Source organism: Tamandua tetradactyla, chromosome 12 (assembly GCF_023851605.1).
Source record: "Tamandua tetradactyla isolate mTamTet1 chromosome 12, mTamTet1.pri, whole genome shotgun sequence".
Classification (NCBI taxonomy): Eukaryota; Metazoa; Chordata; class Mammalia; order Pilosa; family Myrmecophagidae; genus Tamandua; species Tamandua tetradactyla.
Window position 1 is genome coordinate 33147024 of NC_135338.1, and position 26915 is coordinate 33173938.

Consider the following 26915-nt stretch of genomic DNA (forward strand, 5'->3'; position numbering starts at 1 on the left):
ATTTCCAAATATTGTCTCCCATTGTGTAGGCTGTCTTTCTACTTTCTTGATGAAGTTCTTTGATGCACAAAAGTGTTTAATTTTGAGGAGCTCCCATTTATTTATTTCCTTCTTCAGTGTTCTTGCTTTAGGTTTAAGGTCCATAAAACTGCCTCCAATTGTAAGTTTCATAAGATATCTCCCTACATTTTCCTCTAACTGTTTTATGGTCTTAGACCTAATGTTTAGATCTTTGATCCATTTTGAGTTAACTTTTGTATAGGGTGTGAGATATGGGTCTTCTTTCATTCTTTTGCATATGGATATCCAGTTCTCTAGGCACCATTTATTGAAGAGACTGTTCTGTCCCAGGTGAGTTGGCTTGACTGCCTTATCAAAGATCAAATGTCCATAGATGAGAGGGTCTATATCTGAGCACTCTACTCGATTCCATTGGTCGATATATCTATCTTTATGCCAATACCATGCTGTTTTGACCACTGTGGCTTCATAATATGCCTTAAAGTCAGGCAGCGCGAGACCTCCAGCTTCATTTGTTTTCCTCAAGATGTTTTTAGCAATTCGGGGCACCCTGCCCTTCCAGATAAATTTGCTTATTGGTTTTTCTATTTCTGAAAAATAAGTTGTAGGGATTTTGATTGGTATTGCATTGAATCTGTAAATCAATTTAGGTAGGATTGACATCTTAACTATATTTAGTCTTCCAATCCATGAACACGGTATGCCCTTCCATCTATTTAGGTCTTCTGTGATTTCTTTTAACAGTTTTTTGTAGTTTTCTTTGTATAGGTTTTTTGTCTCTTTAGTTAAATTTATTCCTAGGTATTTTATTCTTTTAGTTGCAATTGTAAATGGGATTCGTTTCTTGATTTCCCCCTCAGCTTGTTCCTTACTAGTGTATAGAAATGCTACAGATTTTTGAGTGTTGATCTTGTAACCTGCTACTTTGCTGTACTCATTTATTAGCTCTAGTAGTTTTGTTGTGGATTTTTCCGGGTTTTCGACGTATAGTATCATATCGTCTGCAAACAGTGATAGTTTTACTTCTTCCTTTCCAATTTTGATGCCTTGTATTTCTTTTTCTTGTCTAATTGCTCTGGCTAGAACCTCCAACACAATGTTGAATAATAGTGGTGATAGTGGACATCCTTGTCTTGTTCCTGATCTTAGGGGGAAAGTTTTCAATTTTTCCCCATTGAGGATGATATTAGCTGTGGGTTTTTCATATATTCCCTCTATCATTTTAAGGAAGTTCCCTTGTATTCCTATCTTTTGAAGTGTTTTCAACAGAGAGATTTTTCTTTTTTTTTTTATTTTTTATTTTATTTTATTTTATTTTTACATTGGCAGGCACCGGGAAGCGAACCCAGGTCCTCTGACATGGCAGGCAAGCGTTCTTGCCGCTGAGCCACCATGGCCTGCCCTATAAAGAGAATTTAATATGTTACAAATGTACAGTTCTAAGCCTATAAAAATGTCCAAACTAAGGCATCTAGGGAAAGATGCCTTAATTCAAGGCAGGCCACTGGGTCAGAAACACCTCTGTCAACAGGTAGTCATATGACTGGCATCTGCTATTCCCTTGCTCCTGGGGTCCATTTCTTTCAGCCTCTGTTCCTGTGGGGGTTCCTCGCTTTGCTTCTCCAGGGCTGGCTTTTGTCTCTTGGCTTCCCTTGGCTCACTTCAGATTCTGGCTTGCGTAACATCTCAGGGCAGCGTCTACTGGGCTCCATGCACCTCCAAATATCCATGTGTGCTGGTTTGAAAGGATCTGTGTCCCCTAGAAAAGCTATGTTTTAATCAAAATCCCATTTCATAAAGGTAGAATAATCCCTATTCAATACTGTGTGTTTGAAACTAGTCAGATAATCTCCCTGGAGATGTGATTTAATCAAGAGTGGTTGTTAAGCTGGATTAGGTGATGACATGTCTCCACCTATTTGGGTGGGTCTTGATAAGTTTCTGGGGTCCTATAAAAGAGGAAACCTTTTGGAGAATGAGAGAGATTCAGAGAGCAGAGCAGAACGACATAGCCACGAGAAGCAGAGTCCACCAGTCAGTGACCTTTGGAGATGAAGAAGGAAAATGTCTCCCGGGGAGCTTCATGAAACAGGAAGCCAGGACAAGACGCTAGCAGATGATACCACATTCCCCATGTGCCCTTCCAGATGAGAGAGGAACCCTGACTGTGTTCGCCATGTGCCTTCTCACTTGAGAGAGAAACCCTGAATTTCACCATCCTTCTTGAATCAAGGTATTCCCTGGATGCCTTAGATTGGACATTTCTATAAACTTGTTTTAATTGGGGCATTTTGTCAGCCTTGGAATTGTAAAGTAGCAACTGATTAAATTCTCCTTTTTAAAAGCCATTCATTTCTGGTATATTGCATTTCAGCAGCTAGCAAACTAGAGCACCATGTCTCTGTTCTCCAAGTGTCAGCATCTGTGTCAGCTCTGAGTTCTCCCCAAAATGTTTCCTCTTTTAAAGGACTCCAGTTAACTAATCAAGACGTACCTCGTATGGGTGGAGTCACATCTCCATCTAATCAAAACTTCATACCCAGAATTGGGGGCACCACATCTCTGTGGAGATAATCTAATCAAAAGTTTCCATCCTATAATATTGAATCAGCATTAAAAGAAATGGCTTCCCCCCACAAGATTGAATCAGGTTAAAACATGGCTTTTCTGGGTACATAATACTTTCAAACCACACTAACTGCTAAGGTGTTAAGATATCTTTGAAATGAACAGCTTAAAACCTATCAGGGCTATAGGCTAAAAGATTATAGATCTCAGGTCTGTTTGTTAGGATTAGTTTAATTACATGTAGCAGGAAATCCAAAATAGCTGGCTTTACACAAGGTAGATTTTTTTCCCCCCACAAAAAGAAAGTCTGGTAGTAGACAAACCCAGGCTGATGGTTGGGCAACTCCACAGTTTCATCAAGGACTAAGGCTTCTATACACTTTCTTAGTGTATAACTTCAAGCTTCAAAAGAAACTCATGGCCCAAAATGACTGCTAAGCTGTAAGCCATCAAGCCTGAGTTGCAGTCCAGAAGAAGATGGGAAGAGAAAAGAGCAAAAAAAGGGCTCCGCTGAACTGAATCTTCCTTTTAAGCAGCTTTCCTAGATGTCCCATAGAATTTAGTCATCCAGTCTTGTCTAGCTGCAAAAGAATGTAATCTTTTATTCTGGACTGTGGTTTTGTTTGCTAAAAAAATGAGATTCTATTAATAAGAAAGAAGGGGAGAATCAGTCTTGGAACAGGCAACCAACATTCTTTGACACAGCAAGGTGCAAGACAACTTTCATAAGCAAAGTTGTTTTCTTTACCATTTTAAGTATATTACAAAAACCCTTTTGATACTTCCAAGTCTTTTAAGGAATCTGCAGATATTTTTTTGAGGGATGAGTAGGGGAAGGGGTGGCAAGTAAATATTAGAAAATCACAGCTTTTTTTATCTGAAGTGTGCAAATCACTCAAGAAATGAGCAGCTTTTAATATTGCTGAATAGAATCTACTATAGATATTTCTAGTATGGAGAAAAGGAGCATTTGTTTCTCTGATTTCTATATATTTATCAAAACAGATTCTAAGATACAAAGAAAAGGATTGTTTAAATAGACTATCAGTACTGTTGAATGGATAATTGAGTTATTTCTGAAAAGCCCCATATAGTGTGGGCTCTGTTGATGTTTAGAAGTTAAAGGCAGACTTTACTTTTTTAAATAAAAGTGTGCTTTGTAGCTAGTTAAAAGGCTACAGTAGCTTTTATAATATATAAGATGTAAAATAATATAATTAAATATTATATAATCACAATAATATAACATAAACTATTTAAAAAATATTTATTGATAGTTAAAAGAAAACTACCTCTTAAGAACAATTTTCAGCAAAACATGTAAAAATAGATTCATTTAGAAGTGTTTTTTGAAAACTTAGCCCAAAATGCCAAATTTATTAGGTTTATGCTGCTTAAAATGGTAAATATCAGCATTTTACTCTTAATATTTAAAGAAATGCCTTACCTTCCTTGTAGCACTTTGTCTGTTGCAGAATGTGCATAATTTGCCCTATTTATGATAACTGGATTCTCCTTCTCTCAATAGTATCAATATTAAGCCAGCCTATATTAAACCTGTCTTGGAAAGAAGCAGTTTATTGGATAATATAGCTATACCAGGGTTCTATGACAATATCTTTTGCTGCCTCATTTACTCTTGAGCATTAGAACAAGATAAAAATGCCCTAAAGCTTCTTATCTGATGTCTGGTGTAACCTGCTGAAAGCAGGAGCACCATTAGTTTATGTTAGAAATCCAATGGCCCTTTTCGGTACAGGAAGTACTGATTAAACCTGAAGTGTCCCTAGAGGACTGTACAGCTGTCAGAGGGGTGGTAGCTGTCCCTCACCAGAAGGGAAATCTGGGCCAGAGGTCCCAGTGGGGCAGTGCTTTAAGAACGCACACGTGGCTGCCCCAGCTGTTCTACTTGCCTAATGAATTGTTTTACAGGAAGAGGCTGGGTATTGTCATCACACTCTGCCTTCCTTGGGGACTAGAGCAGGCCAAATAATAAGTAATGTTAGTGATGGTAATTGAAATGTGATGGCTCTCCTGGGATCTTTACAGTCCTAGAGCTGGTCAGCACGTGTGGATTGTCCTGTCCTACCAAGGCCCTGTTTGAAGTGTGCCCTTTTTTCCCACCTCATAATACTGTTGTGCTGATTTTTTTCCTCTGTTCACCATTGTGGAAATTCACTGACAAAAGCAGTCTTTAAGAACATTGTAGTGGCTTTAAGTACAAAAGGAACAACTTTGACTTTTTCATTAAAGCTATTGACATTGCATAGTTAAGAAGGGTAACATCTTCTAAATCTTCTGGGGAACCACTGCAGAAAACTCTCCAACTTTTAAAGGAATCCTTATAACCTATACAAGTAATACAAGCTCTTGATTATAAAAAATTTTAAATTGAATGGAAGGGTGTAAAGTGTAAAGTACAAACGTTTTTTAATTTAGCAGAGATCACCACCACAGTTTCTCATGAACTCTTCCAGACATTTTCTATGCATAGTCAAGTTTATATGCGTTACCTTACCACATACAGATGGGATACTAACATACGTACTGTTCTGTGACTTGTTTTTTTTTCACCTCACAGTGTATCTTAGATTTCTTTCCATAGCAGCACATATAGATCTATTTCATTGTTTCCCAACTGCTATATAGAATTTCATTGTATGATTGGAATTTGACTTGGATCTTATGAATATTTATTGTAAAAACTGGCTGCACTCACTGACTTGGGTTCCATGGTTCAGCCTTTGATTTTTCATGAAGTGAATTTCCTTTCTTCCAAGACCTGCTATTGGCCCTCAGTTCTAAAACTGTTAGAAATTGAAAAATACTGCAAAAGAAACTTTTTGGGGCAAATAGTGTGAACCTTGTCTTGCCTCATCTGCTGGATCTATAGACGTTGCTATGTACCCTGCTGTGTTTTTAAATTCTCTCCCTAGTTAAATGAGAAGTGCTCTTTTCCACATGGGTGTGGTAAACAAATAGCCTTTAATGGATATTATCCAGTACGTTTACTGAGGCTTCCTCTAAAGTTGAACAAGTGTTTTCTCCCCCAATTTTCTATGTCAGAAGTTCCAAGAATCAAGTTATAACTGCATTAATGAATTTAGGAAATGATTTGTCAGCACGTGGAAATGAGGACTTAGGTTTCTTGTGTAACAGCTTGGCTAACAAAGCAAGTTTGTGGCTTGTGAACTTTAAGGTCCTTCCTAGGAGTGGCAGTGTGATGAATGAAGCAAAGCAATTTTGCAGGAGCATTTCAGGTCAGTGATGGGAGAAATCAGTTGTCTTCTCAGGCAAACAGAAACCAATTTTGGTTGCATCTGTCTTCAATAGAAGCATCTACACAAATAGAATGGTAGAAATGTTCACTTCCATCAAAAATGGGAGCCTGACTTCCTCTCCTTTTTAACTCAAAGCCTTTAGACCCCATCTTTCAGCTGTTTCAAAGTTCTAATTTGCCCAGACATTTCTGAAGAGATGTTGTATTAATAAGTTGGGAAAATGCCAACAAGTTTTGTTTCAGGTTTCTTATACAACTTTTTCTGTCCTTTAATGTTAATCATTAGGGTTGATGCACAGTCCTTAATTTAATAATTAGAGGCTGTTATTAATGACATTTACTGTTTATACCTAATTCACTTCTCTAAGGCTTCAGTAGATTTGTGGGAGATAAAGATATGCAGAGATATCTGGAGTCATTGTGAGCTATTGAAAGTCCTCTAGACTTTTGCTGTACAATACATAGCCACTATCATATGTGGCTATTTAAATTTTAATTAAAGTTAATTCTTCAGTCACACTAACAAACGTTTATTAGCCACAGGTGACTGGCTAGTGGTTACCATATTGGAAAGCACAGATATAGAATATTTCCACTGAACAGCTCTCATCTAAACCAAGGGTCAGCAAACTACAACCGATAGCCATACTCCTTGTGAACTAAGAGGGTTGTAAAGTCAAAACAAAAATATGAGACAGGGACTGAATGTGGCCAACAAAATTTAACATTTTTAACTGGCCCTTTATAGAAAAAGTTTGCTGACCCTTGGACCTATACCTGTTTCTCTGGGTGATATTTTGGCTTTCTGAGCATTTTGGGGGTTTCCCTCAGCTGTAAGAAGGTTGTGAATTTATTAAGCAAAGGTAGAAGCAAAGTTTCTTGTATATAGATAGACTTTAGAATGAGTCTACAATTAAACAAATCAGTTGTGCTTACCTCAAATTAGCACAAGTAGTATGAGCATTTGAAATAGTTAAAATTTTTGCAGTATAAATCATTCAGTTGCTGCAAAGTTTTATAAATAATACCTGCAGTACAACAGAGCATCATTCTGATTTTGTATACTTTTTCTTATATCCTAAGTGCTATACTCTACCATCTTTCTTTTTCTGCAAGAAAGAGAATGAATGAGTCACAGCAGATTGCATTGACCTTTTTTTCTTTGTGCATTGACCTTTTAACAAAGAATTTACTTTGAAGATTTTTTTAACTGTTTAAATTATTGTTATTTTTTTCCCATGGGCAGGCACTGGGAATCAAACCCAGGTTTCCAGCATGGCAGTTGAGAACTCTGTCTGCTGAGCCACTGTGACCCTCCCTGTTTTAAAATTTTTTTTTTTTTTTTTACATGGGCAGGCACCGGGAATCGAACGCAGGTCCTCTGGCATGGCAGGCAAGCATTCTTGACTGCTGAGCCACCATGGCCCACCCTTTAAATTATTTTTAACTGTCAAATTATTTCAGTCATTCTCTCTGAGGTAGAATTTAGCAAAAAGATTCTTCTGCTGATATTATCCAAGACTATTTACTGAGAAATGATCTCAGCATTTGAGAAGTGATCATTCTTTGCCAAATCTAGCTCTAACAATTTCTCATTAAATGTAAAACTTATGAAATATGTCTATAAAATGAATATCTGGTACTTCTGTGGTAAATTAGTTAATTTGTTGCTTTCAAGATAGCACCTTGAAATTGTGGCAAGAAGAAAAGAGTTCCTTGAAAATGGAATCTTTCTCTTTGTTTTTCATTGGCATAGATTCATTCACACAGATTCATAGCTATTACTGTTAAAATTTTAAAAATGTTATGTACTAGGTTTTCAGCTCCACCCTATGAACATGATGTGCTAAAAGGGTGTGAGGCCAGGACCTGCCCCTGCCACCCCATAGGCTTCCTCCTCATTGGCTGGACACTCCAGGGCTAGGAGTGAGATGAAAACCTCTCTTCCTGCAATTTCAGACCTTTTTGCTGTAGTGGTTGCTTTTGATGAATATCATTTTTTTCTTGTCTTTTCACCCATCTGTATCATTAAGTTTCACTGTATTTGCAAAGACTTGTATTTGAGCAAGGCATATGTATTTTGGTTCTTTCTTTTTTTTTTTTTTTCTCCTATGTTCCTATGTGGACTTAGATGAGAATTTCCCTGGGAAATATGTCTAAGAGTGAGTGAAGTTGTAGTTCAGAGAATATTGTTGTTTTTTTGTTTTACAAACACTCTCCTTTCCTCCCTCTGTCCCTTATGCTTACTTCCTGATTCATCTAGTGGAATAAGATAATCCACATTAATGGCATCTCAGAAATTTCTGATTATCAGTTATATTTTTCCAAAATACATAAATTTTGAAAGTGATAAATCATCTCTCTCATATATATATCACAGTAATATGTATGATTTTAAAAATCACAAAGTTTTTAAAAATCTTGGAACTACAAAACTCTCAAGCTTATTGCTCTAAAATTTGAACTCTTTTACCTGGTTCTAGTTGTATTTCTTTTCAGATTTCTAAATATTATGCTTTTTCTACTCTGTATGATTTTAGACATTATCTTTTTTAACTTTTTAAATTATATAATATAACATATATACAAAGCAAAGAAAGAAAAAAGCAATAGTTTTCAAAGTACTCTTCAACATGTAGTTACTGGACAGATCCCAGAGTTTGTCATGGACTACCATAGCATCATCTCAGATTTTTCCTTCTAGCTGCTCCAGAACATTAGAGGCTAGAAAGAATAAGTATTTTTTCTTTTTTGTGAAAAATAACATATATACAAAAAAAGCAATAAATTTCAAAGCGCAGTGTAAAAAATTAGTTGTAGAGCAGATTTCAGAGTTTGGTTAGACATTATCTTTTGACTTCCTGTTATGATAGAGGTGAAAATTCATCTCTGTTACTCTTCCCCTCCCACATTTTAAAGTCTTCCCTCCTACCAATATAGTATGTCACAATGTTTAACCTTATATAACTATGCTACTATTGTTCATTGTTGAGTCAAGATATGTGATATAATATACATGTCCCTTCTTGTGTTAAAAACAAACACCTTGACATTCATGAGGGACCTTTGTGAATTCCCAAGTTTATGATAACTTATACCATGTAATTTTTCCTCTAAAATGTATAAGATGTTAACTGAAAAATTTTAGTGACCCCTTTGTGCTTTTGATGTAAATTATTCCATAATTAGAAATAACTAAAATAATTATCTCACTAAAATAATCGTTATACACAGAATATATTAAATTATTAGTAGATGCATTAACCTTGAACTTGTCTGAATCTTCAACCCACGACAGTGATGCGTGATTATTATGAACTGTGTGATTGACACCATGAAATGTACTGAATGACAGTTTAAAAGTCACATTTCAACACCAGCCTTGGAAAAAGAAGCAGGCAGTAGAGGGAATAAGGGAGATAATGCTAGACAGTATTTTGAGAGGAAAGGTTAGTAATGTGGCAGCACTGTTTCTAAAAAACACTAGAAATTGTCGCTCTGTTTTGCTTGTATAAGTCTTTGTATTCCCTGGTTTAAAAAAAAAAAAGTTAATGCAAGTTTTATTACTTAAAGCTCAATTTATTGATCATAACTGGTAAAGGTATAAATTAGCAGTTTCCTGTGTTAGAACTTTGACCCAAATTTATGCAAACCCCAGAAAGTTCTTTTAATTCCTCAGTCATTCCCTTTTGCTTTCTTTGCCAGTCAACTCTTATGTCTTCTTCTTGTTCTTTCATTTCTCCCATATCCCATGCCCTCCAAACCTTTGCTACCCTCTTGCCTTGCCAGTATTAATGGTGGACTTTGTTTCATTGTCTGTGAAAATAATCACCTTGAAGTCATACATTTCCTCCTCCCATGAGGCGTGGCTGAAATCATTTACCCTTTTGGGTCACCTGACATTTCAGTAAGAGATGCCATAATATTTTTTATATAATCAGGGATTTATTTCTTCTAAGCTTGGCTGTTATTAAGTTTGAGATCTTTATCCATGGCATTTTATTATGATGCCAGTAAAAATATAGCAGCTGTATGTCTTAAGCTTGTGTTTTACACCCTAGTTGAAAAGTCAGAAGTATTAAGAATAGGAGGGAACATCATCTTGAGACTCAGATGCGCAAACTATAGCCACTAAGTATAGTCAAAAATATTGTTCATAATGGGGAGAATCTGAAATTCAAGGTTTTGAGAAATTAGATATTTTTCCATTAGGGGCACAAAGTATAAAACCAGTCCAAAAAAATTGTCCAGTTTCCAGGGGGGTTTATTGGTCTGCTAGTACTTAGGAAAGTCATATTTTTGTGTGTCTTGGGATTCCCTGGAAAAGTCAGTCTTAAACACTGTAAGCGCTATAAGACCAGGGCTGACCAGGAGAACCCCCCCCCCATACTGTCTCAAATATTAGGGACCCCCAAGTCAACAGACCAAGCCCTTAATCTTGAGGCTTGCTCATTTGAAACTTACTTATGTAACAGAGAAGTTAAGCCTACCTATAGTTATGCCTAAGAGGCATAGTCATACTTACTTGTTAAATCCTGTCTTCTCTATTATATCCCTACCTTCTCCCTTGATCATTCTCCCAATCTTTAGGGACATTTGCGCTATGCCCAGTCTTACTTTTTCCTGTTGGAAAGGACTGTCGATAATATGAAATAGGAGTATGGGACTATTTGATGCTCTTGGAGAGGCTGGCCCCTCTGGATTTCAGGATTCATCTGACTAGGAACCCATATGGAGGTTGTTGGTTTCTGGAAAGTAATCATAGTGTATGGAACCTTTGTACAATCTCCAGTAGAGCTCTTTAAGTGTTCTTAAGGTTGGCAGGAATGGTTGGGGGCAACCATGATAAATAGCAATATCTAGCTGAAGCTTGCATAGAATAGCTTCCAGAATGGCCTCTCAACTCTATTTGAACTCTCCGAGCCACTGATACCTTATTTTATTACAATTCTTGTCCCCATTTTGGTCAGAAAGTCCCATGTTTCTTGTATCATTCTCACTGCCTTTTCAGCTGTAATTGTTTTTTCTTCTCTCTCTTCATGAATGGTTTTCAATAAAGGCTGGCATACTTGCTAAAACTTTCCCACACACTGCTGGAACTATTCATTCACAGATCTGAGCCAACACCAAAAGAAGTATTCTGTCCATCCTTTAAACTAAATTTGTGATTTGTAGAAACTTTTAGTCCTTTTCAATTTCCATAAAACTTTTTTCACTATGTGTGAGAATACTACTAGGGAACATCACAGCCATAGTGGGATGCAGGTGCTGGATGAACAGATGGGTTCACTAAGTAGCTGAGTGACTTGCTCCCTCAGTATTCATTGTTCAGATTTATTCCTCAGTAAAATTACAGATAATTTTCTATGTTCTGTTGACTTACGTGCTTTTGTAGTTGGAATCCCGCAGATGCTGAAAACTTGAGTTTGGATACTAGTAACAATTATAGCTTGTTCAGAATAATGTGTTTTTTCTCTTGAGTATAAAGTATAGAAAAAATTGGGTTGTTACAAATGGGTTCACACTCCAGGACCAGGGGTTGGGACCCGAACATTAGTTTTGTGGGGGACATGATTCAGTCTCCAACATTGTATAGTGAAACTATTCAGCATTATATGTAATGCTGCAATCTAATTTTCTTTGTAAGATTTTGTGACATTGTTGAGAAAGTAATAATGGTTTGTTGGTTGGCTTTTTGCCATAAATGAAATCTAATAATTATTTTCTTTATATTAATAATTTTCTCTTTGGAGAGTGCATTGAATTCTGTTTCTAGTTTACCATGTGTGTGAAATTAATGTTAGCAAAATGAACTATTAGCACCTACAGTGCTTTGGTCTTTGGTGGTACAAGCAGTTGGACTATAGACTTTTCTATATATAGAAGCTACCCTTCTACTTTAGGTCAAGAATGAAGCTGGTTTTGCAAGAAAAGGAAAACAAAGTTGGAGGACTCATACTTCCCAATTTCAAAACTTACTACGAAGTTATAAAGACAGTATAGTACTGGCATAAAGATAGGCAAAATAGGTCTGCGGAATAGAATGAGAATCCAGAAATAAGCCCTCACTTTTATAGTCAATTGATTTTCAGCAAGAATGTCAAGGCAGTTCAATGGGGGAAAGAATGATTTTTCAACGTATAGTGTTGGGATAACTGAATGTTTACATGCAAAAGAATAAATTTGATCCTTACCTCACACCGTAAACAAAAATTAACTCAAAATGGGTTATAGACCTAATTGTAAGAGCTAAAACTATAAGACTCTTGAAAGAAAACATAGGATTAGTTCTTTTTTACCTTACTTTAGCCAGTAGTTTCTTAGACATGATACCAAAAGCACAAGTAGAAAAAGAAAAAAATAGATTAATTGAATTTCATCAAAATTGAAAACTAATGTTCTTGAAAGTACATGTCAAGAAAGTGAAAAAAATACTCATAGAATGGAGAAAATATTTGCAAATCATTTGTGTATCATCTGATAAGAGACTTGTATCCAAAATGTAAAGAACTTGTAATTACAACTCAATAATAAAGACAACCCAATTTTTTTAATGGGCAAAGGATTTGAGTAGACATTTCTTCAAAGATACACAAGTGGCCAACAAAGATGCTCAACATCATCAGTCATTAGGAAAATGCAAACCAAAATGCAATGAGATACCACTTCGTATCCACCAGGATAGCAATAATTTAAAAAAAAAAAAAAAGGAAAATAAGTGTTGGTGACAGTGTAGAAAAATTGAAACCCTCATACATTGCTGGTGGTAATGTAAAATGGTTCAACCTCTTTGAAAAACAATCTGTCAGTTCCACAAAAGGTTAAATATAAAATTATTATATAATGTAGGTGTAGTAGTGGCTCAGAGGCAGAATTCTCACCAGGTTCAATCCTGGGAGCCTGCCCATGCCAAAAAAAAAAAAATTATTATATGCCCTAGCAGTTCCACTCTTAGGGATATATCTGAGAGAACTGAAAACATATGTCCATATAAAAACTTAACACAAATGTTCATAGCTGTTATGTCTATTATTTTTAGTAGACAAAAAGTGGAAATAACCCTAATGTTCATGAGTTGATAAATAATCAAAATGTGCTATATTCATACAATGGAATATTATTCAGCCATAAAAAGAAATGAAATGAAATAGTGATACATGTTACAACATGGATGAACCTTGAAAACATTATTCTAAATGAAAGACTAGGCATAAAAGGCCGTGCATAGCTATGATTAGACAGAAAGTAGATTAGTGATTGCTTAGGGCTCGGGGACAGGGCAGAGGATTGGGAATGGGTGCAGGGTTTCTTTGGGGGTCATGAAAATGTTCTAAAATTAGATAGTATTGATGTTACACAACTCTGTGAATATACTGAAAAATGAGGGTGGGCCACAGTGTCTCAGCACGCACAGTTCTCCCCTGCTGTGCCAAAAACCCAGGTTTGATTCCCCGTGCCTGCCAATGCAAAAAAAGAAAAAAATCACTGATTATATATTTTAAAGGGGGTGAATTTTATGGTATGTGAATTATATCACAATTTTTAAAATAATTACATGGAAAAGAAGGAGAATGGATGAAACTAGTGGTCCAGGAATCCCAAAATGACTTGTGGAAGTTCTTTTTAGGTCTGCTGCTAATTGAAGGCCTTTTTTTGATATGTGTTGATTTCATTTTCCCACTTCCCTCAAATCCCTTTACTTCTCTTCTTCCCTTTTTTCTTTCCCAGAGTATATTTGAAATAATCTCCTTATTCTCCCTGGTATTTATCCAGTTGGAACAAAGTTTCACATCTATTTCTTAGGATTTTTATGTTTTCGTCATAAACATTTATTTATGGCCTACTATATGAAAAGCACTCTGCTAGACCCTAGGTGTCAAAAATACACAAGTTCCTCTCAAGGCACAATCTGTTTAGGAAGACAGGACACATTTGAAAAGAAATTGATCACAGTACAGGAGAGCATGTACTGAGTGCCACTTAAGTACCGTAGGAGTTCACAGAAATGAGAGATCATAGTGGACTAATGGTAGTTGGGGAGAGTCTTTAGAAAAATAAATAAAGTGTGGAATTTAAACTGGAATGAAGGAAACAAATCTTATATATCATCAATGACAAATTGGTTCCCTCCTCACTGTAAGATTCCGAGTAAAATGTAGCGTTCTATATAGCAGTTGCTATTTGATTAACCTGCATAAATCCTGTTTTCTCATATTTTTGTTGGTAGCCCAGCCTGCTAGTGCAGTAAAAAACATTGATTGTTTGTCTGTTCTTCCACATATGGACTAGTAATTAAGCAGTTAGGGAAGCAAGGTAACCTTATACCATAATTTGGTCACAAAGCCATGTAGCAGCCTTTCCAGGTTTACTCTATTATGCCTGTGACAGCAAAAGTATAAGAAAGGAACCACAGTCAAGCATCTCTGCCTACGGTGAGTTTGACCTGCACTTCGACAATGATTTTGATTATTTCTGCTGTGTGGATTTACTATCCATCAGAGTCTCTAAGAGCCTTACTTTTACAAATACTATTGATTTTTTTTTCTTGGTTTACTACTTGGTAAAGTTAACCTACTTATGACATGCAGTGATGATTTCTGAATTTTCATTTGGCACAGCTCATTGTTGAAGCTCTGAATCATTTGGTTACTATTGTAGCCAATTCTTATTTAAACAAACAAACAAACAAGAGTCCTTTAAAAAGATTAGCTAGAGTAGTTTTAAAAATTCACAGCAGTGATGTATATCAGTATAGACTTGGTAGACTTTGACCCAGGGCTGTGTAGTGTTTTATTACCCTCAGCCACATAAGGACGCATGCTTATAGCACTGCTTTTGTAGCAGATATTTTTATAACTCCACAAAATGATTAGACTGATGTAGAGCAATTCTCTAAATTCATAGGTATTAAAATATTCTGGCAGCTGTCTCCTTTTTGCCTTTAAGTTGCAACATCATGATGAGATAAGACTGCACCAGGCCTGATCGGTGCATGAATGAGGTTAGGCATGGTATTCTCATGTTATTAACAAGAGTCTTTGTACTATAAATAGGAGAAATCTTGGGGTGGGGTTGAGGGGAGTGTTTCTTATTATAGTAATTTCAGTTCAATTCCACTAACCAGAAAAGACAGCAGAAATGGTATAAAATTGTCTCTGACTTTTAACTAAAACAACTTAACTTATGCTTGGAAACATACAATATCTTTATCTGGGAGTTTGGTAATGGGTTAGGGTTAAGATGGTATTTAGAAGAATCTGAATGGAAGAAATCGGCTTGTGGATTGGTTTGGGGGTATTGTAACATGGAATACATATTTTGTTCTCAAAGTAGGCTTCTAACTCCTGAAGACTTAGGATGCTGAAAATAAAAAAATAAAAATAAAGTCTTCTGGCAACCCCTGGGTTCTAGTTCATGGTCCTCAAGGAGTGGAAGTTTGAGAAAGGCTCTTGTTATCGAGATCTCAGCAACTCTTTGCCTTTCTTCCCCTAAGTATTCCCTACTTGCTTCCAAGTCTGAGATTCTTTAACTAGGAGCAAAACATTTCATTTATTTTTAGAAAGACTGCCCCCTTGCTGAAAAATATGATGCTTTAAATGGCAAATAATGATTGGTGCTACCATTTTGAAAAACCATTTAGCAGTGTCTACTAAGACCGGTCATAAATAAACTCTATGACCCAGTAATTCCAATGTTAGATATATGCCAAATAGAAATATGTACATTTGTGCACCAGAAAATGAGTTCAAGAATGTTTAGAGCAGCACTATTCATAATAGACCCAAATTAGAAAATATCGGAAAATCTGTTGGCAGTAGAATGGATAAATAATAATATATACTCATACAGTGGAATACTGTATAGTGATGAAAATGAACAAACTATTGCTGCATTCAACAACAGGAATGAGTTTTTAGCAATATAATATGGAATGAATCAAGCCAGGCACAAAAGAGTATTACTGTACAATTTCATTATACAAAATTAAAAAACAAGCAAAAATATAGTGATAGTCAAAAGAGCAGTTGAATTAGGGGTATGGTAATGGCTGTGAGGGGGCATAGAGGAAAGCTTCTGAGGAATCTAACAGTTCTGTAGATGTATATGGTTGTTACACAGATGTGTTCATTTTGTGAAATTCCTCACATGTGTACTTAGGATCTGTGTGTTTTTCTGTATATATGTTACACTTTTAAAAGTTATCTAAAGAAATTTTTTGTTAAGGCAAATAGTAGCTGTGATGATTAATTTTGTGTGTCAACTTGGCTAGGCTGTAGTACCCAGTTATTTAATCAAACACCAATCTAGGTGTTTGCGCTGAAGGTATTTTATAGACGTGGTTAACATCTACAGAGAGTTGACTTGAGAGTGTGGGTGGGCTTCCTCCAATCAGTCGAAGGCCTTAAAGGCAAAAGCTGATGTTTCCTGAAGAAGAAATTCTGCCTCAAGGCTGCATCATTGGTTGTTTGCATCCTACTGGCCTGCCCTACGAATTTTAAACTCAAACTGTAGTATTACTTTCTGCCTTAGTTTCCAGCCTGCCATTCTTCCCTACAGATTTCGGACTTACCAGCCTTCACGATCATGTGAGCCAATTCCTTAAACAAATATATATACATCTCTTATCGGTATTGTTTTTTAAGAGAACCCTAACTGAGACTAATTCTCCTTAAAAGCCTAATAGCCAGTCTGTCGTTAAGTTGGAATTATAGCTTTCAGAGTCTTTCAGGTGTGATATGGGAAGCTCAGGAAAAGGATATGGAGAATCTGTAGTTTTCTAGCCAGTTAGGAAAAAAGGATGAAGATAAAGGAAACTAAGCTCACAAATTTCAAAATGTTGCTTAGAGCAGGCCCTATATACTTGGATAAGAATAATAAAAATTGTTTCCTGAGGTATTTTTACCATAGGTAGCTGTGAAAGTATGCAACTTGTGTACTTTAAAGCTTTGATTTTAACAAACATATCCTTAGTATTAAAAGTTTTGTTCCCAGAGGAGTCACTAAATGAAGTTTCATTGAAATAAAGGATGGTGATAAATGTGATTCAGAGATGGCAGTATTCTTTTTGACGTTTTTAACTAAATGTGAGTACATGGGGTTGGGGGTGGTGGTAACTCTTACTTTTTCAGTGGGAGTGATAAAGGGTCACAGCGTGAGAAAAGTAGACCGGAAAGAACATTTTATATTTTTCCATTTGTTGTTTCATGTATTACTATTTTTAATGAACAAACAAGATTTAGTGTCCACACTTCTGGAGGACATATTTTCCCACATAAAACGCTAGAATGATAACCTGCAAGAGAAAGTTTAACTAGTATTGTTTTAATGTATTAATGGATGGAGTATTCAAGAAGGATTTTGAGTAATGTCTTTTTCTCTCTCTCTTATATCTAAGAATATGTAAAAAGTCAAGATTGAGATATTAGTAACTGCTTTGGACAAAGACATAAGAGAAATTGATTAATGAGGAGATTAGGATGTACTTGAGAAATTAAGAGAAAAATTAAAGTGATTGACAGTCTATTTTTGCTGATTATTTATAATACTATAAATATAAATGCTATTGAAATTTGAAATGCTATTTGAATAGTCTGTCTTTTTAATATTGAAATTTTCTTAAAATGAGAGTTAGAAATTGTTGAAAGCACAGGGGTTTAAGAAATGTATGGAATATCGAAGCTTAATTGTGAGGAATTTGACATGTATTAGAGTAACATACCATAAAAGTCGAGAATTACCAGCTAGTCAAAGGCTGTTCATGCCTATCATGTAGAATGGGAGACCAATTAGAAAATTAGTCATTGGAGTTAGGAGAGCTACCTTCAAGTCCTGACTTGCTCTTTATTAGCTGTAGACCTTGGGCAAATCACTTAACCTGCCCAAGTTTTTTTTTTTTTTTTTTCCCCTTATCTGTGAGTATAGGTTAAAGTGCTGTCCCTAACTCATAGGAAGATTTGGACTCCATATTGTTTTTATGCTGTTTAGTAAACTTCTGATTCATGTTTTCTACCTGTAGACATCAGGTACCTGCTGAGACAGATTGATAATCATAGCTTTAAAAGTCATCATTATATAAATACTAAGTGGTACTGTCTGAAGTGCTTTACAGGTATAAATCTCTAATGCCTCATAACAGCCCTGTTGGACCAATCACCCATTTTACAGTTTGGAAGGTTTGGCTAGCCCAAGAGCTGTGAATCAAATCCAAGGTGTGGGATGCCACTATCATTGCTTTCAGTATATTATGCTGTGCCAGCCATGATGTGCTTGAATTTTGACTTTTGACACTTGCATTTTAGAAGCGAGGCCATACATAGTATTTTTATGTATTTGGCACTTAAAGACATTGGGCCTTGAAAGAAAATTGTATTGTTTCACCTTGAAGTTGTTAACAGAATCCTAATGCAATTAATAATTTGTGGTGGAGATGTGGGAGTTGTTGCCCCAATTTGAATCTGTGTTTAGTTTTTAGCCAGAGCATTATACAAATGTTTTTTTTTTTAATTAGCGTTGGTATAGTTTTACAGAAAAATCATTCAGAAAGTACAGAACTCCCATTTACCCCAATCTTACCTCCACAGTTTTCTCTATTATTAACATTTGGCAATAGTATGGTACCTTTGTTACAGTTCATGAAACAGTATTATAATTATGCTAGTAATTTTAGCCCACTGTTTACCTTAGGGGTCACTCTTTATATTTAAGGTTCTGTGGTTACTTTTCCTGGTAACTTATATTTAACCTAAAATTTCCCACTTTAAGTTACATTCCCCAAGTTGTGCCTCCATCACCACCATGCATTACCAAAACTTTTCCATCACCCCAAATAGAAATCCCATATTAATTAAATATTAACTCCCATTCCCTATACCACCCAGCCCCTGGTAACCTGTGTTGTAGTTCTGACTTTATGAATTTGCATATTCTGCTTATTTTATGTAAGGGAGAGCATCCAATATTTGCCCCTTTGTATCTGGTTTATTTCACTCAACGTGATGTCTTCAAGCTTCTTCCATGTTGTAGTTTGCATCAGAATTCCATTCCTTTTTACAGCAAAATAATATTCTATTGTATGAATAGACCTCATTTTGTTTATCCATTTTTTTACTGTTCAACACTTGGGTTTCTTCCACCTTTTGGCAATTGTGAATAATGCTGCTATGAACATTGGTGTGCAGATGTCTGAGTCCCTGCTTTCAGTTCTTTGGGGTAAATACTCAGAAGTGGGATTGCAACTCAGAAAGAAGTACAGCAGCGTTATACAATCTAAACAGTGTTGATGTTTGGTTGGAGAATATGTTATGATTTTCTTTGCAGACGTCCCTCCCAATTACATGTTTGCTTAATGTAGTTTTAGAACTGGTCTGCCTTTTTCTTTTTTTATATATTTGTGTGTATATGTGTGTGTGTGTGTGTGTGTGTGTGTGTGCCTGTGTGTAAGGGATTTCTTATTTGTTTATCATTAAAGTAGTAATTGATACTTTGCATGGCAATATCATCTTCAGGAGAATATATCTAAAACTGATAACTAAATATAATGATAACTAATCCTATTTTTGCTATACTTAGTTTTCATCTATGAATGTATCTTTATATTTGAAGAATAGTTTTTAATGGAAAATGATTTTTTGAAAGTGTATCTTTAGCTCTGTTTTGTGAACACAAAAAATAAGATTTGACCACCTTTTGAATTAGCTTGTAAATTGTCACAAATTTTTTAAAATAAAGTTTTCATTTTTAAACTGTTAGATTTATAGAACAATCATGAAGTTAGTACAGAGAGTTCCCTTATAACCTACACCCAGTTTTCCCTATTATTGTTAATGTGGTTCATGTGTTACAACTAACAAACCAATATTGATATAGTATTATTAACTAAAATCCATACTTTATTCAGATTTCGTTAATTTTTCCCTGATTTCCTTTTTCTGTTCCAGGATCCTATCCTGGATACCACATCACGTCTTGTAAGTCACGTCTCCTTAGGCTTCTCTTGACTATGATAGTTTCTCAGACTTTTGTTGTTTTTGATTTCTTTGACAGTTTTGAGGAGTATTGGTCAGATATTTTGTAGAATGTTCCTCAATTTGGACTCGTCTGATGTTTTTCTTGTGATCATAGTTTGCCTTTTCACTGCATACTAGATTATATGGGGAGGTTGTTTTTCATCGTAATGAGCTATGAGAGGAAAGTAGATTGGGATTTGAAAATAGTGGCTGTGGATAATCCACACACAGATAAATATTACCAGCATTCTTCATTGACATTGAAACATTAGTAGTTCTGCATAGTATTGGTATGGTATCATTTCTTAGAAGAAGCTAGTCTTAATACTGACTGGAAGAAAGAGTTTGGGTTATATGATCTGCTTATGTCCCTAAAACAGTTTTTACTTATGGTACCTATTGGGGCAGTTAGCCTGAATTTTAATGTTTCTCCTAAGAGCTTTATTTAATCTGTGTTGACCTTTTAATTAGTAATAGGCAATTTTGTGTGAATTGCTAATTGATTAAAATTGTGGAAATTATACACAAAGCTGTTTTATCACACAACCTATAACAGCTTAAGATTAAAACAGGGTCTGGTTTACTTACTTTTCTAAAATGAATGTTTGAAAAGTATTTTAGTGGTTTGGGTTTGCATTCCAGCCTAGTATTGGTTTAATTCTGCTAAGAATTATTGTCTTTTAACTCACTGAGGTCCTCAATTTTACTCCATTAAGGCCCATTTTTCTGCCAATCAAAAGACAGCATCCCTGAGATTGATTTTTGTTACAGTGAATAGTAATGGCTGCCTAGTGACATTTCAAGCCATTTTATGTAAGCAGAAAGCAATCAAATAAGTACTAATCCAAGGATTGTATGATCCCAAATTCTGTGGCCAGGAGAAGGATCTCTACAATTTATATCCCTGGCTCTTTGCCATCAAGTAGCAAGCTGCCCCTCTTCTCCTTCCTGGAAAGCTTGCTTGCTGCTTGTACTGCCTGTTAGACTTCAGTATGCTAAGACCAAAACACTCCTGCAGCTCCTAAATAGAATTCAAAAAGACACTTACATTTCCATAAATAAATTAGGAATTCAGTGCTTTCTTCGGGCTAATCAGGGCAGGCTGATAAACCTTGCTAGCTGTTTAATAAATGAATTGTGACTGATTACCTATTAATATGGACGCCTCAGGAATTCACTCTGGGGGAAGCAGAGCAGTGAAATAGAGAGGGGCCTTGCCCCTTGGGAAATCAGGGCTTCATGTTTGCAGCTTAAATATCTCTGTGAAGTATCAATAAGGAGGTAATTGAATTTTGAACACAAACATGAGCGCCGGATGGATGAAAGGGGGAGGGGGTATCTGATCGTCTCTTCTCTGCCCCTTCATTCTCCCCTCCCCTTCTCCTCAGAGACCACTCTAGTGAAGATAGATGCTAAATCCATTAAATAAAGATTAGACTGTGTCATAGTAGAAAATGGCAGCTTAGCTAGATCCCTGGGTAAATTGGGGACTTTTGCAATACAGAAAATTAAAATATACATTTTTAACAAGTGTGCTATCTTCCTAGTAATAATGCCAAGCCAGCTTGTAGGGTTTGCTCCTCCTTCAGCTCGGCTTTTGTTGGGGAGGTCACTTTCTCTTGTATTAATGCCAATCTTTTCTGTATTCCTGGAGCAGAAGGGACTGGATTTATTTATTTATTTTTAAAGCTTCTGTTGAGGCCTTTCCTTTAGCATCCTGCTTGCCTGTAATCAGAGGAGTGGGAAGGAGATTAGTGTCCCATGAATTGGCGGTAGATAAATGTTCTCTTCCCTTAACTGGTGGTTCCAGAGGAGCCCAATCACTTGTATTTCAAGGATGATTGGAGCCTGTACAGCTGAGCAAGAAAAGAGCTTACAGATTGAAATAAACATTGATGTTTTAAATGCAATTTTACTTGGCCTTATTTCCTCTAGATAAGGTTATTGATTTGCTTCGTCCTCCTATTTTAAACCAGATAAAGTCATATTAATATAGAAAAAGAAGACTTGACATCGTTTATTTATAGATGATAATATTTACCCCCTTGTGAACAGTAACAAAAAACAAACATCAAGCCTGAAATACTTTTGTTTTCTTGTGTGAATACTCAGTATTGGCTTTGTGGATGAACCCTTATTTATATGTCAATCTACCATTGTTCTAATAACTCTTTCCTAAGGCTTCAGTCTATCAAAAAGTATTTGAGCATCTGTTAGTGTATAGCATTGTTGTTGCTATGGTAGAAGGTGAAAAAGTCTCTCTTTTGCTCTCACAGATGCTTCCTAAAAAAACAAAGCTAATCATGCTGCTTATAAAAGTCCTTTGACTCCTTGAGTCCTACAACGTAAAATTTAAATTTCCCAGACCATCACAGAGGGCTCCTAATGTTCACCTGGCCTTTTCCTCCAGTTTCGTCTAGAAAACTCCCACTTAATGATAACTTCAAGGCCATTTCAAATCCTGTCCCCTCAGTGAAGTGTTAACCCCCAAGCAGAGTTAATTTTTATCACTCAGTGTGGGTTCTATACCTGATGCTCTGAGGATTTCCCATGGAAGAGAAAATATACAACTTCTTGGTCTCACTGATTAAGGATTTTGTGCATCATTTGCCAGATGGTTTTGCAAGTGTTCCCAATTTTAAAAAAAAATTCTATTGTGAAATATAACATATATACAAAAAATCAAAAGTTTCAAAGTACGTTATTATAAGTAGTTATAGAACAGATTTCAGAGTTTGGTATGGGTTACAGTTTAAGGTTTTTCCTTCTAGCTCCTCTAAGACACTGGCAACTGAAAAAAAATATCAGTATAATGATTCAGCAGTCATACTCATTTGTTAAATCCAGTCTTCTCTGTTATAACTCTACCTCCTCCTCTAATCCTTCTCCCAATCTTTAGGGGTATTTGGTATATCCCCTTTCTAACTTTTTCATGTTTGAAAGGGGTGTCGATAATATGAGATAAGGGGGTGAAATTAATTGATATCTTGGAGAGGCTGGCCCCTCTGGGTTTCAGAACTTATCTGGCCTGGGAACCATCTGGAGGTTGTAGGTTTCTGAAAAGTATTCTTAGTGCGTGAAACTTTCATAGGATCTCACATAGAGCCCTAGATGTTTTTAGGGATAACAGAAATGGTTTGGGTTGGAATTTGGTAAATTGTGGTTATTAGCAATATCTAGCTGAAGCTTACTTAAGAGTAGCCCCCACAATAGCCTTTCAACTGTATTTGAACTCTGTTAGCCATTGATATCTTATTTTGTTAAATCACCTTTTCCTCTTTTGGTCAGAAAGGTGTTGTCGTTTCCATGGTGCCAGGGCCAGGCTCATCCCTGAGAGTCCTGTCCCATGTTGCCATGGAGACTTTGACCTCTGGATGTCATGTCCCATGTAGGGGTCCCAATTCTTTGTTTCAAGCTCAGGGGTATCTTTAATTGAGTTTTCTATGATTTGTCCCTATAATGTAGCTCTTTTATAATTTAACTTTGTTTTGCAGGGATGGAGGGAATCTTTCTTGTTAAAACAGAAAAGAATATGTCTATATACCATCCCTATCATTACTACCACCTTAAATTGTTACTCTAGAGAGCAGAAGTCAAACTTATTTAACCTGATTGCCACAGCTCACCCTTGGCCTTTAATAAGTTTGATGCATTTCTCAAAGCCAAATAGCACCAAAATCTCAGAATTTTCTAGTATTACTTCTCACATTGCAAACTACAATGATGTGCTCAGTTCCATGACTACAATCAATGTTTGTACTCACATGGGTACTTTTCCCTCCAGGATTCTCTAACCCCTGCTTCCTGCCATTTTGCTGGGCCCCAGAGCTTTTTCCAAATTTACAAACTTAATTTAAGGACTCTGTATTCCCAATGGTTGGATCTCAGCTAATGTAAATTTCATGTTTTTAACCTTATTTAACATTAACAGATTAATGGAAATAAAACATTTTCGTGCTTGTAATTTTCAGTGTAGAATGTATCTTTTGGTCTAGTTATAAAATTTAACTCCTCAGAAATGCTGAGGTTAAAAAAGAAATCTCACCTAAAGTGTTTCTAAAGATTTTACATAACATAAACAATGACACTGATTTTATACCTTTAAGGGAAGACTCTAGTAAAACTCCCTTTCTTAAAGCTTTCTGGTGATTTTAGCATAACCTCCATTCAATAAAATATCTCTTGCCTGCCTTTGTTCATACATAGCACAGTACCTTCAGTTACTTGCAGTATATTGTTGCTACTTATTACCAATTGAAGCTTTTGTATATGAACAAAATGAGTAGGGCCCAAGTGTCTGTATTTTTCAGCAAGATTTTAGAGTCCATGAATCCCCTCAAATTATAAGGAAAGGTTTATGTATGTCTTTACACATGTATATTTCTCTGTAGAGAGTGTCCATGGCCTTCATCAGCTTTTAAAAAAAGTTTCTATCAGTTAACATGCTTTTGTCTGCAAATAACAGAAAACCTAACTAAAATGGCTTACAGCATGAGAACATTCTTTTATAACAAGAAGTCCAGAGGCACTTTATTTTATTTAAATTTTTATTTATTTTTGAGGGGGTGCATGGTCTGAGAATGGAACCCAGGTCTCCCTCATGGAAGGTGAGCATTCTACCACTGAACCACCCGTGCATCCAGAGGCACTGTATTTTAAAAGGTGGTTAATTCAGTGCCTCATCAACATCATCAGATGTCCCTATTAGTTCCATCTTTCTGCTAAACCACCTTAAATATGTTAGATTTCCTCTTGATTTGGCTTCCATTCTACTTGTAAATAGCTGCCATGGTTTTTTACATCAAATGCAGGCAACAGTATCTTGAGACAGAAAAGGGAATTGTTTCCCCCCATGCATCTTTTCCTTTCAGTGAGAAAAACCCCCAAGCTCCACAGCCAGTTTTCCCTCGTGGTCATGGAATAGTCCTATCTGTCTTGATTTGCTGACAAATACCATGTAGTGATTTGGCCCAACAACAGGAATTTTATTGCCTCACGGTTTTGGAAGCTGGACATCCTAATTCAAGGTATTGGCAAAGAAACTCATTCTCTCCAAAATCTATAGCATTCTGATGCTGGTTTGCCACAATCCTGGGGATTCCTTGGCATGTCTCCCATGAGATCCATCAATGGTGATCTCTCCTTTTCCCACCAAATTCCAGCTTCTCCCTGTAGCCTTCTCTGACTCACTGCATCCAAATTTCTTCTGCTTAAAATGGACTCCAGTAATACACATTAAGGCCCACCCTCATTCAGTTGGCAACACCTTACCTAAAGAGGCCCTATTTACACATGAGTTCATGCCCACCGAATGCAATTAATTAAGATTAAGAACGTGTCTTTCCTGGGGGTACATAATTCAATCTACCTTCCTAACCCTAAGTCAATTCCTTGCAAGAGAAACAAGACTACCGTGATAGATTTAGATGGACCACTAATGATTCATCCTCCCGCGCTGGGAAGTACCGTGTACCTGAATGAAGCTGGGGGGTTGTTAATGAAGAGTAAGTGAGGGAATGACCATAGATGAACAACTAATTATGTCTGCAAGTCTGACCCCCAAAAGGTGAAGAATCACTGTTTTTTTTTGGTTTTATCTTTTTAATATTTTTATTGAGATATCTTCACATAACCATGCAGGCCATCCAAAGTATACAATCAGTGATTTACAGTATCATCATATAGTTGTGTATTCATCATGATTATTTTTAGAACATTTGCATCATTCCAAAAAAAAAGAAATAAAAACACAAAAGAAAAACCCTATACCCCTTACTCCTCCCTCTCATTGACCATTAGTATTGCAAACTACCTAATATTTTTTACTCCTTATCCCCCCCATTATTTATTTATTTTTTGTCCTTAAGTTTTTATTCATCTGCCTATACCCTAGATAAAGGGAGCATCAGGTACAACGTTTTCGCAATTACACAGTCACATTGTAAAAGCTATATCAAACAATTCTCTTCAAGAATGTAGACTACTGGAACACAGCTCAACATTTTTTAGGTACTTCCCTCCAGCCACTCCAATATACTATAAACTAAAAAGGGATATCTATATAGTGCATAAGAATAACTTCCAGGGTAATCTCTCAACTCTGTTTGAAATGTCTCAGCCTCTGAAACTTTATTTTGTCTCATTTCTCTCTTCCCCCTTTTGGTCAAGAAGGCTTTCTCAATCCCATGATGCTGGGTCCCAGCTTGTCCCCAGAGTCATGTCCCACATTGCCAGGGAGATTTACACCCCTGGGAGTCATGTTCCACTTAGGGGGGAGGGCAGTGAGTTCACCTGCTGAATTAGCTTAGAGGGAGAGACCACATCTGAGATATTAAAGAGTTTCTCTGGGGTGACTCTTAGGCATAATTATAAGTAGGCTTAGCCTCTCCTTTGCAGGAAGAAGTTCCATAGGGGCTAACCCCATGATCGAGGGCTCAGCCACTGCTTGTGAGAATATCAGGATTCCCCAGGTGGGAAAGTTTAGTATATCCTCCTTTCTCACTTGTCCCCCAAGGGGACATTGCAAATACTTTTTTTTTTTTTTTTTTTTTTTTTTTTTTGCATGGACAGGCACCAGGAATCGAACCTGGGTCTCCTGCATGGCAGGTAAGAACTCTGCCACTGTGCCACCATTACCTGCCCTCCAAATACTTTTTTATTCTCTGCCCAAATAATTTTGGGATATATGGGGGCATTACAGTAACCTGTACAAACCAATAAGGTCTCACTCTGTATTCAAGATTCCGTGTAATTATGGTGTTTGAATAAAATGACCATACAAGTTATATTAGATGGTGTGCTACAGAAAATAAGAATTTTGTAGCAAGTAAACATATCTTCCTTTGATCTCACACAGAAGTTGAAGTTTTAAAACATAGACCATATCATCCTTTACCCTGTATTCTGGTTTACCTTAGCCCTATCCAGATCAGCTTCATTTATACTTCTAGCTGAAATCTGATCATGTTTTCAACTTTTTTAGCAGTTGCTATATGAGGTAATGCTGACTTTCATATCTTAAGTGCTCTAACTCTTAGTCT

At 36.3% G+C, this 26915-nt stretch overlaps 1 protein-coding gene across 3 annotated transcripts in view; it reads left to right on the forward strand.

Annotated features, from left to right (window-relative positions):
• The window catches only part of LIN52 (lin-52 DREAM MuvB core complex component), a 157837-nt gene that overhangs the window by 75761 nt on the left and 55161 nt on the right, over positions 1-26915 (forward strand). The window contains exon 6 of one of the 3 annotated variants that reach the window (XM_077123040.1): positions 19807-19836. The exons of the other annotated variants lie outside the window; for them this stretch is intronic. Coding sequence (XP_076979155.1) covers positions 19807-19808 — 2 coding nt within the window. The 3' untranslated portion in view covers positions 19809-19836. The remainder of the gene's footprint in view (positions 1-19806; positions 19837-26915) is intronic. 3 annotated transcript variants of the gene reach the window in all.